This window comes from Ranitomeya variabilis, chromosome 3, assembly GCF_051348905.1.
Source record: "Ranitomeya variabilis isolate aRanVar5 chromosome 3, aRanVar5.hap1, whole genome shotgun sequence".
In the NCBI taxonomy this organism is placed as follows: Eukaryota; Metazoa; Chordata; class Amphibia; order Anura; family Dendrobatidae; genus Ranitomeya; species Ranitomeya variabilis.
Genome location: NC_135234.1, coordinates 731,400,781 through 731,422,071, shown reverse-complemented (window position 1 = coordinate 731,422,071; position 21,291 = coordinate 731,400,781). Strand labels below are relative to the sequence as shown.

At 41.3% G+C, this 21,291-nt stretch overlaps 1 protein-coding gene across 1 annotated transcript in view; it reads left to right on the top strand.

Annotated features, from left to right (window-relative positions):
* The window catches only part of LOC143818566 (high affinity choline transporter 1-like), a 79,357-nt gene extending 58,793 nt beyond the window's left edge, over positions 1–20,564 (top strand). Inside the window, exons 5-8 of the mRNA XM_077299833.1 lie at positions 74–217; positions 6,687–6,840; positions 7,087–7,304; positions 19,149–20,564. Coding sequence (XP_077155948.1) covers positions 74–217; positions 6,687–6,840; positions 7,087–7,304; positions 19,149–19,667 — 1,035 coding nt within the window. The 3' untranslated portion in view covers positions 19,668–20,564. The remainder of the gene's footprint in view (positions 1–73; positions 218–6,686; positions 6,841–7,086; positions 7,305–19,148) is intronic.
* Positions 20,565–21,291: the final 727 nt, after the last annotated feature.

The window sequence follows — 21,291 nt, the reverse complement described above, 5'->3', positions numbered from 1 at the left end:
TTTTAATGTAGTTACTGCATAATCTTGTCCATTCATTTGCATGAACTATAAGCTCTTATTTTCCCATTTACAGTGGATCTGTATACCATTTGCACTTCTGAACTCTGCCACTAAGAATATTGCAGAAACTGCAATCCATGGCTTTTTTCAGGATCCCTGGCTTGGAAAAATTGATATACAATATATTGGAATATGGGTAGATGATATTTTATACCTGGTAAGATTAATTTTATAATATTTTAACTCTACCCGTTGGTGTGCATGAAAATAATAAAACATTTTTGTAATACATGACTTCTTCAAAGTTTAACTCCCTATGGACTGAGCCACTTTGTAGGTTAATGACCAGTCCTCATTTTTTAATCTGACCACTGCCACATTATGAGGTAATATCTCTGGAACACTTTAACGGATCTGAGATTTTTTGTGACATATTGTACTTCATAATAGTGGTAAAATTAGTTCGTGATTTGTGAAAATATTGGAAATTTACAAAAAAAATTCAAATATTCAAATTGCCTCTTCTGAGAAAAAGAGGACTTAACTCTATAGCGCCACCTGTTGGAAATAGTGATCCTACAAGTCACAATCAACCCTTTAACGAGTCGTGCAATATGACTTAGGATAAAAGCCAAATCAGTATCTCAATTCGCAGACACGGTGTTTCGGGCTGTTGGCCCTCGTCAGTGCGAAGCATGAGAACTGATTTGGCTAGGTGAGAGGCTCTGGACTGGGGTCTAAGGCTGGGTTCACATTGCGTTAATGTGTGCACGCTAACGGACAGCGTTGCACGGCGAAAATGTCGCAATTAACGCCGTGCAACGGGTCCGTTAGCGTGCCCATTGACAGCAATGTAAATTTCTCCTGCAGTGCATCACTAGCGCGTGCCTTTTTCGGCTCGCGCTAGTGATGTGCCGTTCTTCTGTGACGCGCCTCGGACGCTGCTTGCAGCGTCCGCGGCGCGCCCGAGGTCTGTTCCCCGCTCTCGCAGATCGGGGATCTGCGAGAGTGGGGACGTTAACGCGACCCCTAACACGGCCCCTAAATAAACATTGCGTTAGCGCAATCCGCTAGCGCTAAACGGATTGCCCTAACGCAATGTGAACCTAGCCTAAGGGGTAGCGTTTCTCCTTATGAAGACTGACATACCAGCTGGCTTGTCAAGGTAAGAAGGCTTATTGCATGACTCGTTAAAGGGTTGATTGTGACTTGTAGGATCGCTACTTCCAACAGGTGGCGCTATAGAGTTAAGTCCTCTTTTTCTTAGAAGAGGCAATTTGAATATTTAATTTCCCAGAGGAGCATTGTACGGCAAATAAGCCTCCTTACCTTGACAAGCCAGCTGGTATGTCACTCTTCGTAAGGAGAAACGTTACCCCTTAGACCCCCCAAAAAATTCACAATTTTCAAACTTTGAATTTTTATTCTGTTAAACCAAAGAGATATGTCACACAAAATATTTAATAAATAACATTTCCCACATGTCTACTTTACATCAGCACAATTTTTGAAACATGATTTTTTTTTTGTTAGGAAGTTATAAGGGTTAAAAGTTGACCAGCAAGTTCGCATTTTTACAACAAAAGTTACAAAACCATTTTTTTTTAGGGACCACCTCACATTTGAAGTGACTTTGGGGGTCTATCTGACAGAAAATACCCAAAAATGACCCCTTTCTGAAAACTGCACCCCTCAAAGAGTCCTTAAAACCACATTCAAGAAGTTTATTAACCCTTCAGGTGCTTCACAGGAATTAATGCAATGTGGAAGGAAAAAATGAACATTTTACTTGTTTGGCAAAAATTTTACTTTATCCCCAAACTTTTTATTTTCATAAAGGTAACAGGAGAAATGTAACGTCAAATATTGCCATGCAATTTCTCCTAAGTACGCCAATACCCCATATGTGGGGAAAATCCACTGTTTGGGCACACAGAAGGGAAGGAGCACGGTTTGATTTTTTGAACGCAGAAATGGCTGGAATCGAGAGCAGACGCCATGTTGCATTTGGAGAGCCCATGATGTGCCTAAACAGTGGAAACCCCCCACAAGTGACACCATTTTGGAATCTAGACCCCTCAAGGCAGGGCTGGACTGGCCATCGGGCACTTCTGGCAAATGCCAGAAGGGCCGGTGCCAGTAGTGGGCCGCTGCACGCTGACTCACCCCTCCCCCCACCAGTACCACCGCATTCAACTATACCGGCGTCTATAACGCCGATACAGTTGAATGCAATGATGGAGGAGAGAGTGTCTGCTGACGCCCCCTCTCCCATCATTCCCCGCTCTGCCTCTGACACTGCGTGTGCGCGCCACACTCACTGTGTGCCAGGCAGTGCAGCGGCAGCCACCGAGGGCTGTGCTGTATACTGCTATGTGGGCTGTGCTGTATACTGCTACGTGGGCTGTGCTGTATACTGCTACGTGGGCTGTGCTGCATACTGCTTCGTGGGCTGTGCTGTATACTGCTACATGGGCTGTGCTGTATACTGCTACGTGGGCTGTGTTGTATACTGCTATGTGGGCTGTGCTGTATACTGCTACGTGGGCTGTGCTGTATACTGCTACATGGGCTGTGCTGTATACTGCTACATGGGCTGTGCTGTATACTGCTACGTGGGCTGTGTTGTATACTGCTACGTGGGCTGTGTTGTATACTGCTACGTGGGCTGTGCTGTATACTGCTACGTGGGCTGTGCTGTATACTACTGTGTGGGCTGTGCTGTATACTACTATGTGGGCTGTGTTATTTGCTATGCCGGTTGTGCTATATACTATGCGGGCTTTGCTATATACTATGGGGGGATATATTCTATTCTATGGGGGAGGCCGTGTTATATACTATGGGGGGTATATTATATTCTATGGGGGAGGCTGTGTTATATGCTATGGGGGGTATATTATATTCTATGGGGGAGGCTTTGTTATATACTATGGGGGCTGCATTATATTCTATGGGGGCTACATTATATATTATGGGGAGGGAGGTGGGCTGTATTATATTCTATGGGGGGCTGTATTAGATTTTATGAGGGATGATTGCATCATACTCTTTGTTGGGGCTGCATTATATTCTGTGGGGAGGTGGGCTGTATTATATTCTATTCGGGGCTACATTATAGTCTATGGGGGGCTGTATTATATTTATATTCTTTGAGGGGTGATTGCATCATACTCTGATGGGGCTGCATTAAACTGTGAGGGGGGCTGCATTACATTCTATGGGGTGGCTGCATTATACTCTGGGGTGGCTGCATTATATTCTGTAGGGTGGTGGCTGCATTATACTATATGTGGGCTGCATTATACTGTATCGAGGACTATGGGGAATACGTTATACTATATGAAGAACTATGGGGTGCATTATACTATGGGAAGTGAATTGTACTACATGGATGACTATGGCGGTGCATTATACTATATGGAGCACTATGAGGAGTGTATTATGCTATATGGAGGACTGAGCAGTGTATTTTAATATATGGAGGACTATAGGGAGTGTATTATACTATATGGAGGACTGTGGTGCACATTATAATATATGGAGGACTATGGGGTGTATTTTACTAAATAAGTAAAATGCTGCATATTCAGATTGTTTTTGCTGGAACAAAAATCATTGTTCTCAGCAGCACATCGCCGGTGTAAACTGTACATGTGCTGCTGATAACATGATACTGTATGGTGATCTGTTAGTGATCGTTCTGTCTCATCATTATTCCTCAGCTGGTGGAAAGAGGCCAGGAAACAAGCGTTGAACAACAGTATTGTCGATCAAACTCATTTAGCAGCCTGAAGTCAGCGCATGTAAATACAACCAAAATGCTTTTGTGTGATGTGCAATATGTTAGCATTTGGGGACCCATTTTAAACTTTGCCTAGGGCCTCACTTTGCCTAAAACCGGCGCTGCCTACAAGTGTACAAAGATATTATACAGTCACCATGTGACAAGTGGGCCTGTGTAACTTCAAATGCCAGGGCTGAATTTTAGTCCCAGTCCGGCCCTGCCTCAAGGATTGTATTTAGATGTGTGGTGAGCACCTTGAACCCCCAGATGCTTCACAGAAGTTTATAACATAGAGCCATGAAAAAAAAAAAATCACATTTTTCCAACAAAAATGTTCTTTTAGCCCCAATTTTTTTTATTTTCACAAGACTAACAAAAGAAACTGAACAGTACAATTTGTTGTGCAATTTCTCCTGAATATGCCAATACTCTGTATGTGGTTGAAAACTGTTTTTGAGACACAGTGCAAAGCAAAGGGAAGAAGCTCCATATTGAAGTTCAGATTTTGCTGGAATGGTTTGAGGGTGCCATGTCACATTGGCAGACCCCTTGAGATGCCAGAACAGCAGAAACCACCCCCATAAGTGACCCCATTTTACAAACTGCACTTCTCAATTAAATAATTTAGGGGTGCAGTAAGCATGTTGACACCACATTTGCTATTGGGTGGTGAAGAAAAAATAATTACATTTTTACCTCTAAAATGTTGTTTTTGCCCCAAATTTTTAATTTTCATAAGGGCGGATAGGAAAAAATGGAACCTCACAGTTTGTTGTGCAATTTCTCTTGAGTGCGCCAATACCCTACATGTAATCAGGAACTACTTTTCAGGCACAGTGAAAAATTCAGAAGGAAAGGAGCACCATATTATAGAATTTTATTCCATTGGGCAGTAAAGAAAATATAACTACATTTTTATCACACAAATTTAGTTTTAGCCCCAAATTTTACATTTTACATTGCAATGTATTAAATCTATACAGAAGCTTCTTAGACCATGCTTTGCGCATGGTCTAAGAAGCTTTCTGTAGCTTGGTGAACCGAGGGTCATCATGATGACCCTGGGTCACCATGGCAACAATCACGCCCCTGCTATGACGCTGATGTGAAGGCTGCGCCTCTCTCTGCCTGCCTACTAAATGTTGCAATTACTCTCGATCGCAGCATGGTTAAAGAGGGAGGGGCGGTGCTGGATTCATTCCTGGCTGTCACAGCGGGAGCTCGTTCACTAGTAGCGCTGAGCTCCTGCTGTAATCGGGTGGGTGGCGCTGATATATATTACTTAGTTATGTAATATTATTTGCCACTTTTTTTATATGCCCTCATTGGCTCTGTTTTTTGGATATTGATCAGCAATTACACAGGTATGCATTTGGCTTTATGAAAATAGTTTCAAATCCAGTTACTGATTCTTATGATGTTTACTATCACGTAAAGGATTTTGCATGAAATGCAAGTGAAATTATGTACAAACTAGATGAACACTAAAAATCTTTAATGTAGCCAAAAATGGACACAATATTAAATACAGTATAAAAATAAATTGAACAATCATTCTGAAACTTTATTGGAAATTATTATTGCACCTTTTCCTTTTCTGTTTTAATCTTCTCTTGATACCTTTTCTCTTATATAAAGCCTGTGGATCTTCTCTGTGAAGCATCCCGCAGTAGTCCCCCATCATGTTCACGTTCGCTGTACCTTGGTATCTTCGTTCCACCTCCTTGATATCCTGATGAAATCTTTTTCCTAGCTCTTCCCTAACAGCACCAATGTTTTCAAGAACGTAGTTCAAATGAAAATGTAAAAAACTTCAAATTCATCGGACAAACTAAGCCTTTGAAACGTTTCATCATGTTCTCCACGATGGATTTAAATTTTGGATCTTTGTAACCTTGAAATTTCTTCAAGACTTCCTTAAAAGACTTCCTTAAAAGAATCCCAAGCCCTTTTCTCAATAGCTTTAATTTTTTCATCAAACACGTCGTCCTTCAGGACTTTCCAAATATCTGAACCCACAAAAATTACTTCCTTCCTTAAGTTTTACTTCGGACAGTTCCTGAAACTTGCTACACCCGTACTTAAAAATCTCTCCTTCTGTAGGTAGAGCTTTCACAAACTGCTTCATCAAGGTTAATGTGGAGCGGTGGCAGGAAAACTTTAGTGGCATCAAGTAAACTTTCTGCAGCTATGTTCTTGACTCCAGGTTGCAAAGATGTTCTCGTTGGCCAAGTTTTTTTGCGCCACTGATAACTGTTTTCCCAGCTATCCTATCCACACAAAGGGCATGGGTACTATGTGTATCCTTCTTGCGATGGCAAAGTCACTTAGACAAGAGTTATTGACCCGAGGCCGACAGCGAGTGGAGAAAGGAGGAGAGAGGCGCGAGAGTTGTTAGGGCAGTGCTAGCTTAATTAGCGTCAAAATTGTGAGGTTGCGCAAAGGACTTCTAAAAACAAAAAGGAAAATCAAAGTTATGAATTTATTTTTTTTTACAGTAACTTTGCTTAGATGCTATTAGTTTGGGTTGGAAAAACCTGCTGTCAGGTTCCCATTAATTCATTAAACTGTTAAAGGGAAGTAGGGAGTAGCCACAGCTCTCACTTCCTCTTGATTACTTATGTATCTGGAGGCGGGCGGAGACACTGGCGCCAGCGCTGACTGAGCGCAGGGCTCACTTGACATAACAATTGCATGTAAGCCACAGAAACACGAGTGTCAACACTGCTGGAATGGTGGCGGCACCAGAGGTGAGTATAGATGTGTTTATATTAACGGGGTCAAACATTCAGAGTGAGAAGGAACTGTCCTAGGAATGGACAACCCCATTTAAGATAAATTAGCCAAATCTCAATTGTGGTAGACATATATATTCATGTGCACTTTTTCTTTTTTTTAGAGCCTTGGTAGTATCGCATGGCAGATATATTTTCAGAGAGTCTTATCCGCTTCTACTACAACCCAAGCAAAAGTAATGTCTGCTCTTAGTGCCGTGGGATTAGTGGTGCTGACAATCCCGTCTGTATTAATTGGAGCTGTAGCGGCTTCTACCGGTAAATATTAATGACATCATTCTTTAGCCCTACGCTGGCCTTCACAACAGCTAAGCAATTACCTGTTCACCTCCCTTCCCCTTCCCCCTCAGATCCTGACAAGCTGCTGTTATAAATCTTGCAAACTCACTAGCATCAGCTGCAGTGGTGGTCACCCAAGAGGCTTGAGGTCCTTTTAACATGGGCGGATGATTGGCCAAACATAGGATGCTATTAACCAGTTAACTTTTTTTTTCTTTTGCATAGATTGGAACCAGACAAGCTATGGATTGCCATCACCGTATGTTAGAGGAGAAGCTAGTATGATCCTACCGATTGTCCTGCAAAACCTGTGTCCTCTCTATGTGTCCGTGGCAGGTTTGGGAGCAGTGGCAGCAGCTGTCATGTCATCGGCGGACTCTGCTCTCTTGTCATCTAGCTCCATGTTCGGATACAATATCTATAAAAGGATTCTCCGTAAAATGGTAATTTTTCAGCAGCATTTCCTCCATGTTCTTATTGTCACCAGCGCACAAATTTAAAAGTAAAGTCTCATTGTACCCTTCTACGCATCATGCTTGAAAGTCAGTGGAAATAGAATACCCTGCAGCCAATAAGATACTGAAAATGGCTACACCAGTAGAGGGGGAGTGGGCTGACTCTGTAGAAGCAGTGACCATTTGTTTACAGTGTGTAAGTGAGGGCAGGGCTCAGTATTATTGGGCAAGTATCATCATGTGAGGAGAACTATCTTGCAGTGACGTACAGTATTGTAATTAGAGCTGAGCACATTTTTCAGTATTCAATTTGGATTACGATCGCTGGCGAATATTGTATTTGCAATATTCGCCAAACATAGCCAAATGCCAATGGAGTCAATAAGAGTAGAAACGAGCAAATACAGCTCTGGCAAAAATTAAGAGACCACCACATCAAAACCCTGTCATGGGCAGCCCAATCTCCAGACCTGAACCCCAGTGAAAACCTCTGGAATGTAATCAAGAGGATGATGGATAGTCACAAGCCATCAAACAAAGAAGAACTGATTCAATTTTTGCGTCAGGAGCAGTGTGAAAGACTGGTGGAAAGCATGCCAAGACACATGAAAGCTGTGATTAACAATCATGGTTATTCCACAAAATATTGATTTCTGAACTCTTCCTGAGTTAAAACATTAATATTGTTGTTTCTCAATGATTATGAACTTGTTTTCTTTGCATTATTTGAGGTCTGAAAGCACTGGTTTGTTTTGTTTTTTTAATTTTGACCATTTCTCCTTTTCAGAAAAGAAATACAAAATGTATTGCTTGGAACTTCGGAGACATGTTGTCAGAAGTTTATAAAATAAAAGAACAATTTACATATTACTCAAAAATATACATATAAAGAGAAAAGTCAGACAAACTGAACACTTTGCAGCTGTCTCTTAATTTTTGCCAGATCTGTATGTTCGGAAACAATTGTCAAACATAAATTCGGCACGAATAGGTTACAAATATGGCAAACTCAGATTTGGCAATCGTTTCCGAACATATTCACTCATCTCTAATTATAATGCTAAGGGCAGAATTGTCTGAATATTTAGCACGATTGCTATCGATTGATTTAGTTTTAGATTTCACTTTTTTCGTTACAAATCTGCAGCAAAATTGATGTCAAATGATAAAATATTAGGTAAAAATATCTGGCACTTACAGTCACAGAGCCTAAACCTAGAGGCCCAATTTTGACCTCTTACAATATATCACAGTTATCAATTTCTGATATCGGTATCTAAAGGGAACCTGTCAGCCGGATTGTGCTCAGTAACCTACAGACAGTGTCAGGTCGGCGCCGTTATACTGATTACAATGATACCTGCTGATGAAATCTGTCTTGTGGTTGTTTAATCTTTAATTGTAGTCTTCAGTTAATGAGCTTCTCGTGCTTTGGTGTGGCCTCTGGGTGGGGCTTTATGTGATGCTCTGCTTACATATTCATTTGTATGGCTTATGACAGGTCAGTGATCTCTCATTTATAGAAAAGACAGCGTGAGCACAACTACGAAATAAAGGGAGGTGCTAGGGTTAGGTTCCCAAACCATATAGATGCAAGATAGTAAACCCAGCATTCAACTTAAGTATATATTGCAGCAAGGTTTATTGTAGTATGAACAATAAAACGTTTCGGTCCGTGGTGACCTTCATCAGTTACTACATAGATAAATCAAAATATAGATTACAAACACAAATATAATGTATACAAAAGTACAACCAAAAGTGGTTATATTAAACAAAAAGTGGACATATTAAACAACTAAGGTATATACAATAGAGTGGCACAAAGTCATGGTACATAGTAAATATGCAGACGCACAGCCAAATATCCTGCACAACCCTAAATCCATACCGGCGAAGTGGAGTATATAAGAGGAGAGTGAACGGAAGTAGGTAAAAGACATACCATAATGTTCAATAGCAGAAGTAGACCGTAGATAAGTAGTGCCGTTTGTATAAGGCCTATATGAAAATAGGATTAAAATGGTGGACACTAAATAATATCAAAGTTATTCACTGCTGGGGGGAGTAGGAGAATAACTTATAAGTATGAGGCTTCAAGCGCAATGCAGATCGCTATAGGAGAGAGTGAATGGTGTTAGTAAACTCCTATATAGAAAAGAAATACCAGAAATAATGACCTTATGTAGTCAATGAATATAACTACAAAATATAACCCTCAAAAAATATTCATCAGACCAAAGTTTTTAATAAAAAACAAGATATTAATTTTATTTTAACAGAATCACAATTATATCACCACAACAATTCATATACTTGAAATCTTTATTGATATTTGACAAGATAAAATAATTAAAAGCAATTAATAAAAATTAAAAATCTATATAACGTATAAAATGTGTATATATATATCTCCTGTAAATGCGGTTTGTGAAAATCAAAATTTGTTGAAACCTATGTATGCGCAGGGCAGGGCATACCCAAACTGATTGGCACAAATAATATATATAGTAATTATATAAGTATATGCAATGCTAAAATTAATTTGCAGCAATGAAATAATAATTAATATAAATATGTGATAATATATATATATATATAAAAAATCTAAATATAAAATTCAAACAAATCCAGTGGTAAAAACTATATGTATGTGTGCATATAATTTATCTCAATTTATTTAATAATCATAATCCCAGAGTGCAAATTACTCAAAATAATCAAAATATATGTTAAACAATACTTAAATGTGTAACACCAGTAAACAGTAACAACAAGTGCATAAATCCAAAAGATGTACCAAAATATAGTTATACCCAAGATCACAATTGCTACCAAAATGAAGTGCCACATAAAATTAGTGCAATATACCAACCAGTATCAGGACGCCACTGCCCCGCATACACCACTCCACTGGATTTGTTTGAATTTTATATTTATATTTTTTATAAATATTATCACATATTTATATTAATTATTATTTCATTGCTGCCAATTAATTTTAGCATTGCATATACTTATATAATTACTATTTATATTGTTTGTGCCAATCAGTTTGGGTATGCCCTGCTCTGCACATACATAGGTTTCAACAAATTTTGATCTCTACAAACCGCATTTACAGGAGATATATATACACATTTTATACGTTATATAGATTTTTAATTTTTATTAATTGCTTTTAATTATTTTATCTTGTCAAATATTAATAAAGATTTCAAGCATATGAATTGTTGGGGTGATATAATTGTGATTCTGTTAAAATAAAATTAATATCTTGTTTTTTATTAAAAACTTTGGTCTGATGAATATTTTTTGAGGGTTATATATAAATGGTATTAGTACCTGAAAGGGATTAAGAGAATTAGCCGGGGATTGCCCTGCGTTGTGGGAATAGGGTGGCTAGCTGTGTGCTACCTTACCTGGAGCAAACGTGCTTCCTGACGCGGAGTCCACCGCTCGTCTGAGGGCAGTGTGGCAGTGTGAGTAGCTTAAAAGAAAAAGGGGCGGTACTAGGAGGAGGGGCGGCCAATAGGAGGAGAGAAGTGGCGTGTCGGAGGCCGGAACAAGATGGATGTACGTTCCACCCACCGATGTGAGTGCCTCCCAGAAGTAAAAAACAACGTGGAGAGTTAGAAATAACTCCCAGTACTAAGGAAGATATTGTAAGGCGCTAAGATAGGGTGGGAAAGATAAATGGGAAAATAAGGCGCGAGGTTGAGCTGAGAATTGAGCCAGAGGAGTGTCTATAATGAGTAATGGGCAGGGTTAGGGATGAGGAGCGGAGGAGCCGTGGAAAAAGATGTGAGTGAGAAAAAGGGTATCAACAACTATTATTCTGAGTAGGTGCAGAAGCCAGTGCAAGGCAGGTGAGAAAGGATCCTCTCATAGTATCAAGATATCCGTGAGGAAGGTGGTGGTGATAGGCATTCCATCTATTCGTGTCTATGTAGTCAGGTCCACATATATTAGTATAATCGACTCTAAAAGCAGAGAGAAAAGTGAATTAGAATGGGATAAATCACAATATAATAATAAATAAATAAACAATATGAATGGATCACTTATAAAGTATTATAACACTTAATATAACAACGACTAATATTCTAAAGATCACGGATAGGGAGATATGGCATATAACAGGGGCCCCCTGGTTTTAAAGGAAAGCTGATAGCTCATACTCGCGATTGAGGCCCTTGGGGCTCATGGTGTCCAGAGTGTGTATCCAATATGCCTCTCGTTTTTTGAGGTGAAGAATCCTGTTACCACCACGCCGGAGGGGTGGGATTTGTTCGATTACCTGAAATCTTAGCTGGGATATGTTATGGCCTGAGGAGATGAAATGATGAGGGATAGGGAGGAGGAGGTTTTTACATCTTATTGTGGACTTGTGTTTAGATATCCTATCACGAATGGGCTGGGATGTTTCTCCTACATATAAGAAGCCACAAGGGCATTTAATGAGGTAGATAACATATGATGAGTCACAGGTGAAAAAATTACGAATTTTGAATTCTTTACCCGAAAAGGGATGTACAAACGTATCCCCCTTGAGAACATTGTTCCATTGAATGCAATGTAGGCATGGAAATGTTCCCATTTTTGGGTTCTGTAAGAACCGTTGTTTATGTGGGTTCAGTTTAGGGCCGACGTCAGCTTGTACAAATGAGTCTCGGAGATTCGGTGCTCGTTTGAAGCACGGGAGGAAAGGATAAGCCGTGGTGAGGAGGTGCCAGTGTCTCCGTATAGATTTATGTATAATGTAGGCAAAAGGGTGGAATGTGTGTTTATGCGATTTCACTGGGGCATCACGTGACTCAGTCAATAGCCGTGGTGGGTATCCTCTTGCACTAAACTTAGTGGTCATCTCGTCTAACCTACGATTTCTAGTGTCAGTATCAGATACAATACACCTTACAAGTTGGTATTATGATTTCGGTATCGCCCGTTTCGTGGCTGGGGGGTGGAGACTATGGAAATATAGTAAATTGTTGCTATCTGTCTCCTTCACATGCAGGTCAGTGGAGAGAGTGCCGTCCAAGTTTTTAATAATGACGGTATCTAGGAAGTTGATGTGACCAAGGTCATATCCCATGGTGAACTTATATGCCTGGCCATGAAACATTTAATGTATCCACGAACATTAATAGAGACTCAACAGAGCCACCACATATGCAGAAAACATCATCTATATAGTGTTTCCATACTATGGCATTTTTACAGAACAAGTCATGTTTATACTGTAGATGATGCTTTCCTCAAAATCCGCCATGTAGGCGTTAGCATACGGGGGCGCTACGTTAGAACCCATTGCGGTCCCCTGTACCTGTAAAAAGAAGGTATCCTGAAAGAGAAAGAAGTTAGAGGTGAGTATCAATCGTAGAAGGTCAATACATAGATGTATCTGATCACTGTCCATTTCTGTGGTTGATAAGAGGCGAAGTGTGGAGTTGATACCCTCATTGTGAAGGATGAAGGTATATAAATCTTTCACATCTAGTGTCACAAGTAACGCACCTACCGAGATGGTATGTAGGTGATGGATGACCGAAAGAAAGGCCCCTGTGTCCAAAATGAAGGAACTGGTTTCTTTTACTAGGGGTGTCAATATTTTTTCTAGGAAAATGGCTAGTGGTGACAAGAGGGAATTGGTGGATGCCACAATCGGTCTACCAGGAGGATTTTCTTAAGTTTTTGTGAACCTTAGGGAGGGTGTAGAATACCGGGACAACCGGGTCTCTATTTCTAAGGAAATCACAGGTTTTCTGGTCAAGTACGCCTATACTGGAGTATTTATGAAAGATAGCATCCACTTCATGACTAATGTCAAAAGTGGGATCCTTCTGTAATGGAAGGTAAACAGATGGGTCCTCAAGTTGGCGCATAATCTCAGATAGATACATGGATTTGTCCATGACTACCAGGGCTCCCCCTTTATCTGCCGGTTTAATGACAATAGATTTGTCCTCCTTAAGGGACTTGAATGCCATCCTTTCCTCTGGTGTGAGGTTGGATGGATAGAATAGAGAACCCCTGTCGATACCTTGCCTCAATGACTGAAAGGAGTCTTGTATGAAACCAATAAAGGTTTCAACAGCATGTGAGGAATGTGGGGGCCGGAAATGGCTTTTATTACATAACCCTAAGGGTACTGTCACACAGTGGCACTTTGGTCGCTACAACGGCACGATCCGTGACGTTCCAGCGATATAGTTACGATATCGCTGTGTCTGACATGCTACTGCGATCAGGGACCCCGCTGAGAATCGTACATCGTAGCAGATCGTTTGAAACTTTATTTCGTCGTCAAGTGTCCCGCTGTGGCGGCATGATCGCAGCGTGTAACAAAGGTGTGCACGATATTCCCAATGTCCCGTATGACTTCTAAATCGCAACTACGTCATGAAATTATCGCTCCAGCGCCGTGCATTGCAAAGTGTGACCGCAGTCTACGACGCTGGAGCGATAATCAAGCGACGCTGCAACGTCACGGATCGTGCCGTCGTACCGACCAAAGTGCCACTGTGAGACAGTACCCTAAGTGTTGGGAGGATAAAAGCTTAGGATTAATGTCCCGGGGGGAGGCTCAGTGTTGGGTATCGTGGAGAAATGGGCCTTGAGTCTAATGAGGCGATAAAATCTTAGAAGATCCATGTCCAAATCAAAGGTTCGGCACCTATGTGAGGGGCAAAAGGTTAGTCCCTTCTGAAGGACCAAATGTTCCTTATACAAATGGCACTACTTATCTACGGTCTACTTCTGCTATTGAACATTATGGTATGTATTTTACCTACTTCCGTTCACTCTCCTCTTATATACTCCACTTCACCGATATAGATTTAGGGTTGTGCAGGATATTTGGCTCTGCGTCTGCATATTTACTATGTACCATGACTTTGTGCCATTCTATTGTATATACCTTAGTTGTTTAACCCCTTCCCGACCTTTGATGCCACGTAGGCGTCATGAAAGTCGGTGCCAATCCGACCTGTGACGCCTATGTGGCGTCATGGAAAGATCGCGTTCCTGCAGATCGGGTGAAAGGGTTAACTCCATTTTCACCCGATCTGCAGAAACAGGGGGAGTGGTACTTCAGCCCAGGGGGGGTGGCTTCACCCCCCCGTGGCTACGATCGCTCTGATTGGCTGTTGAAAGTGAAACAGCCAATCAGAGCGATTTGTAATATTTCACCTATGAAAATGGTGAAATATTACAATCCAGCCATGGCCGATGCTGCAATAGCATCTGCCATGGCTGGAGACCCCGATCTGCCCCCCCCACCGCCACCGATCGCCCCCCCAGTCGTCCTTTCTGCCCCGATCTCCTGTCCGCTCCCCTCCTCCCTCCTGTCCGCTCCCCCGGTCCTCCTGTCCGCTCCCCCGGTCCTCCGATCCCCCCCCCCCGTGTTCAGATCCCACCCCCCCCATACTTACCTAGCTTCGATGTCCCTCCCGGTGTCCGGCAGTCTTCTCCATGGGCGCCGCCATCTTGGAGAATGGCGGGCGCATGCGCAGTGCGCCCGCCGAATCTGCCAGCCGGCAGATTCGCTAAACGTACATTTTGATCGCTGTGATAGGTTCTATCGCAGCGATCAAAATAAAAAAATAATAAATAAACCCCCCCCTTTATCACCCCCATAGGTAGGGACAATAATAAAATAAAGAAAATATTTTTTTTTCTTTTTCCACTAGGGTTAGGGTTAGAACTAGGGGTAGGGTTAGGGTGAGGGTTACGGGTAGGGGTAGGGTTAGGGGTAGGGTTAGGGTTATGGCATGTGCACACAGAGCGGATTAGGCCGCGGATCCGCAACGGATTGGCCGCGGATCCGCAGTGGATTGGCCGCTGCGAATTCGTAGCAGTTTTCCATCAGGTTTACAGTACCATGTACACCTATGGAAAACCAAATCCGCTGTGCCCATGGTGCGGAAAATTCCGTGCAGAAACGCTGCTTTGTATTTTCCGCAGCATGTCAATTCTTTGTGCGGATTCCGCAGCGTTTTACACCTGTTCCTCAATAGGAATCCGCAAGTGAAATCCGCACAAAAAAACACTGGAAATCTGCTGTAAATCCGCAGGTAAAACGCAGTGCCTTTTACCTGCAGATTTTTCAAAAATCGTGCGGAAAAATCTCACACGAATCCGCAACGTGGGCACATAGCCTTAGGGTTAGGGTTGGAATTAGAGTTAGGGTTGGAATTAGGGCTAGGGTTGGAAATAGGGTTAAGATTAGGCTTGTGGTTAGGGTTACGGATAGGGTTAGGGGTGTGTTGGGGTTACAGTTGTGGTTAGGGTTGGGATTAGGGTTAGGGTTGGGATTAGGGTTAGGATTAGGGTTAGGGTTGGAATTAGGGTTACGGGTGTGTTGGGGTTAGGGTTGTGGTTAGGGGTGTGTTGGGGTTAGGGTTGTGATTAGGGTTATGGCTACAGTTGGGATTAGGATTAGGGGTGTGTTGGGGTTAGTGTTGGAGTTAGAATTGAGGGGTTTCCACTGTTTGGGCACATCAGGGGTCTCCAAACGCAACATGGTGCCACCATTGATTCCAGCCAATCTTGCGTTCAAAAAGTCAAATGGTGCTCCCTCCCTTCCAAGCCCCTACGTGCGCCCAAACAGTGGTTCACCCCCACATATGGGGTACCAGCGTACTCAGGACAAACTGGGCAACAACTGTTGGGGTCCAATTTCTCCTGTTACCCTTGCAAAAAAAAAATTACTTGCTAAAACATAATTTTTGAGGAAAGAACAATTATTTTTTATTTTCACGGCTCTGCGTTATAAACTTCTGTGAAGCACTTGGGGATTGAAAGTGCTCACCACACATCTAGATAAGTTCCTTGGGGGGTCTAGTTTCCAAAATGGGGTCACTTGTGGGGTGTTTCTACTGTTTAGGCACATCAGGGGCTCTGCAAATGCAACGTGATGCCCACAGACCATTCCATCAAAGTCTGTATTTCAAATGTCACTACTTCCCTTCTGAGCCCTGACGTGCGCCCAAACAGTGGTTTACCCCCACATATGGGGTACCAGCATACTCACAACAAACTGGGAAACAAATATTGGGGCCCAATTTCTCCTGTTACCCTTGTGAAAATAAAAAATTGATTGCTAAAACATCTTTTTTGAGGAAAGAAAAATTATTTTTTATTTTCACGGCTCTGCGTTGTAAACTTCTGTGAAGCACCTGGGGGTTTTAAGTGCTCACTATGCATCTAGATAAGTTCCTTGGGGGGTCTAGTTTCCAATGTTTAGGCACACAGGGGCTCTCCAAACGCGACATGGTGTCCGCTAACGATTGGAGCTAATTTTCCATTCAAAAAGTCAAATGGCACGCCTCCCCTTCCGAGCCTTGCCGTGCACCCAAACAGTGGTTTACCCCCACATATGAGGTATCGGCGTACTCAGGAGAAATTGCCCAACAAATTTTAGGATCCATTTTATCCTGTTGCCCATGTGAAAATGAAAAAATTGAGGCTAAAAGAAATTTTGTGTGAAAAAAAAGTACTTTTTCATTTTTACAGATCAATTTGTGAAGCACCTGAGGGTTTAAAGTGCTCACTATGCTTCTAGATAAGTTCCTTGGGGGGTCTAGTTTCCAAAATGGGGTCATTTGTGGGGGAGCTCCAATGTTTAGGCACACAGGGGCTCTCCAAACGTGACATGGTGTCCGCTAGCGATGGAGATAATTTTTCATTCAAAAAGTCAAATGGCGCTCCTTCCCTTCCAAGCCTTACCATGTGCCCAAGTAGTGGTTTACCCCCACATGTGAGGTATCGGTGTACTCAGGAGAAATTGTCCAACAAATTTTAGGATCCATTTTATCCTGTTGCCCATGTGAAAATGAAAAAATTGAGGCTAAAATAATTTTTTTGTGAAAAAAAAGTACTGTTTCATTTTTACGGATCAATTTGTGAAGCACCTGGGGGTTTAAAGTGCTCACTATGCTTCTAGATAAGTTCCTTGGGGGGTCTAGTTTCCAAAATAGGGTCACTTGTGGGGGAGCTCTAATGTTTAGGCACACGGGGGCTCTTCAAACGCGACATGGTGTCCGCTAAAGATTGGAGCCAATTTTTCATTCAAAAAGTCAAATGGCGCTCCTTTCCTTCCAAGCCCTGCCGTGTGCCCAAACAGTGGTTTACCCCCACATATGAGGTATCAGCGTACTCAGGACAAATTGGACAACATCGTTCGTGGTCCAGTTTCTCCTTTTACCCTTGGGAAAATAAAAAAATTGTTGCGAAAAGATCATTTTTGTGACTAAAAAGTTAAATGTTCATTTTTTATTTCCATGTTGCTTCTGCTGCTGTGAAACACCTGAAGGGTTAATAAACTTCTTGAATGTGGTTTTGAGCACCTTGAGGGGTGCAGTTTTTAGAATGGTGTCACTTTTGGGTATTTTCAGCCATATAGAACCCTCAAACTGACTTCAAATGTGAGGTGGTCCCTAAAAAAAATGGTTTTGTAAATTTTGTTGTAAAAATGAGAAATCACTGGTCAAATTTTAACCCTTATAACTTCCTAGCAAAAAAAAAATTTGTTTCCAAAATTGTGCTGATGTAAAGTAGACATGTGGGAAATGTTATTTATTAACTATTTTGTGTCACATAACTCTCTGGTTTAACAGAATAAAAATTAAAAATGTGAAAATTGCGAAATTTTCAAAATTTTCGCCAAATTTCCGTTTTTTTCACAAATAAACTCAGAAATTATCGACCTATATTTACCACTAACATGAAGCCCAATATGTCCCGAAAAAACAATCTCAGAATCGCTAGGATCCGTTGAAGCGTTCCTGAGTTATTACCTCATAAAGGGACACTGGTCAGAATTGCAAAAAACAGCAAGGTCATTAAGGCCAAAATAGGCTGGGTCATGAAAGGGTTAATATGTCCACTTTTTGTTTAATATACCCACTTTTGGTTGTACTTTTGTATACATTATATTTGTGTTTGTAATCTATATTTTGATTTATCTGTGTAGTAACTGATGAAGGTCACCACGGACTGAAACGTTTTATTATTCATACTACAATAAACCATGGTGCAATATATACTTAAGTTGAGTGCTGGGTTTACTATCTTACTGATCCCTCACTGACCAACCCCCTATTTTACATACTGATTATAATATGGTTTAAAAAAAAAATCACATTCAGCAGACAGGCACTGGCGGCGGTGCCTGTGCTGTAGCATGATCACATCATTAATACCCATTTAATTATTTTACTTAGTGCTAGAATTTTTTTTTTTTTCAGAAAAAATGTATTTCTAAAAATGGCGCCTGCGCAGTAGCATCTATCGTTGCTCCGATAAATGCTACTGCACAGGCGAGGCCAGCGTCATTTTGCTAGTGGGAAAAAAATTGTCTCCACCAAGATGGCACCTGCGCAGTAGCATCTATCGGCGATCTATCAGCGATAGAACAAACCACTGATAATTGAATGTGTTAGAACTTATGATGAGCTTTGTAGATCCACTAATTCAACAGCTCTGTTGCTCACCGTAACTGTCACTCAAGGAGGAGGAGAACCCGCCCTGCCAGAAACAAGGAATGTAAGGAGACTGTAAGGAGACTGCATAGCTCTGAGAAACTCAGCAAACCACTTAAAAATGCCCCTTTAATAGACTTAAAGTAATAGGAATGTCTGTTTAATTTAGCTTCCATCAAACTATGCCACAGGCAGTAAAGAATTTTATCTGTCCCTTTACAGGCTTTATGGCTGTAGGGGCATTGTCTTCTCACTGGTGATTATTACTATGAAACGTCTTCACTTCTGTGTATTTTCTGGCAAACTTTCTGAAAAAAATTACCCTTCCTAATGTATTCATTATTTACAGGCTTCACAGACAGAAGTGATGGTGGCCATGAGGATTTCCACCATTGTATTGGGAAGTACAGCAGCTGGATTGGCTTTCTTTTCTAACTCCATCTATGACCTGTGGTTCATGTGCGGAGAGATGGTCTATGCTTTGGTTTTCCCTCAATTGTGTTGTGTTCTCTTTGTCCCAAGAACTAACACTTATGGTTCGGCGTCTGGTTTCTTCCTGGGCTTCGTATTGAGAATCCTGGGAGGTGTGAACTCCATAAATATTCCACCCACCATCCACTATCCCTGGTGCACACTTATCAATGGAGTTTACGTCCAACTCTTCCCATTCAAGACCTTCACCATGCTGGTGGCTTTAACCACACAGGTTCTCGTATCGTACATCTCAGAATTCTTATTTAGAAAATCTCTACTGCCGAAGCGGTGGGATATCTGCAAAGTATTTGAAGCAGAGGATGTGAGTCAGCCGGCAATGGAAGGGCTGGTGGGTTGTCATCTCCAGAACATAAGTAACAATGGCCATGAATAGGTGGGAAATTCAAGGTCCGAGATAAACTCTACCCAATATTGCAACAACATTCATTTTTATTGCACAGTCTTTGAAATACGTGAAAATCTGCTTCCTGATTAAGGCCTGTGTTTCATGCAAATGTTAACAACTTACTGTATAGCGGATAAAAAAGTTTTTACCAACGAATCTGGCCAGTACATTTTTATTGATGACCTATCCTTAGGATCATTGGGGTATGGCACCCTGTGGTTCCCCTGACGGCGGTGGCTAGAAGTTCTTTCAAAACTATAATGGCCACATCTAAGTACTGCATATCTACCCCCTATTGATTTCAAGTGATTAGCGGGTGGATCTGCAGTACCCATCCATGGCCACTATAGAAATGATGGAGCTGCTGTGCATCTGGGAACTTTCATCCAGCACTGGTAACAACTGATCGGCAGGGGTGCCTTGTGTTACACTCCCATTAATTAGATATTGATGGCTTATTCCAAGGATAGGTCATCAATAAAAAAAAGTATTGGACAAACCCTTTAAAAGACTAAATATATTTTACCTTATCAAAAAATATATTTTAACGTATAAATTAATTTTTGTTTTTGCCCTCAATAAAGTTTATGCAAAAAAAAAATTATACTGTGTTAATACATTTTTGTTTTTATCTTTTTATAAAGATTTTATTGAAAAAAATATTATTTTACAAAATTAATGCATTTTTGTTTTTCCCTGATTTTCCACTCTGTAGCCCCCAAAATGAAAATTTTGCAGATAGAATTCCTCCTGTGCGCAGTTGTATGTTGCTCTACATAAGTTAATCTAACTAACTGTATGACGATGAAAGACGTAAATTAAAAGGGTTAGTCTCCACATCCTTAAAGGTTAAAATTGCAAAGTGCTTGTAAAGTTAAGCAAGTGTGCAATTTATTTATTAAAAATCTTCTCTGTTCTCTATTGTTTTCTGTTCATAGTCTAAGTTACCAACCACTGCTGCAGCCTAGCAGCAGTATTTGAACATGTGCAGTGCTTACAAGCTCTTTTTAATAGCTCTGATGTTGTGAATTTGGATTCTGGGCTCCCCCGGTGGCCGCTTGTGGAATTGGACTTGTCATCCTCTTTCCTGTTTCACCTGGTTCCATCAGTAGTGGGTGTCGCTATTTAAGCTCATTTCTCTGGTGGTTTCTTGCCGGTCAACAATGTTATCTGATGCCTCTCAGTGCTTGTTCCTGCTTCTGACAACTACTAGATAAGTTGGACTTTTGTCCATGTTTCGTTTTGCCTATTTGTTCCAGTTCACAGCTGAAGTTTTGTTACTGTGTCTGGAAAGCTCTCGTTGATCAGGGATTGCTACTCTGGCGTTATGAGTTAATGCCAGAGTTTAAGGTAATCTCTGGATGGTGTTTTGTTAGTGTTTTTCTGCTGACCATGAAAGTATACTATCTGTCTTCTGCTATCTAGTAAGCGGACCTCAAATTTGCTAAGACTATTTTCCTGCTGCGTTTGTTGTTTCATCTGAACTCACCGTCATTATATGTGGGGGCCTACTGTCTTCTTTGGAATATTTCTCTAGAGGTGAGCCAGGTCTTATATTTCCCTCTGCTAGCTATTTAGGTCTTAGGCCAGAGCTGGGCATCTAGCAATAAAT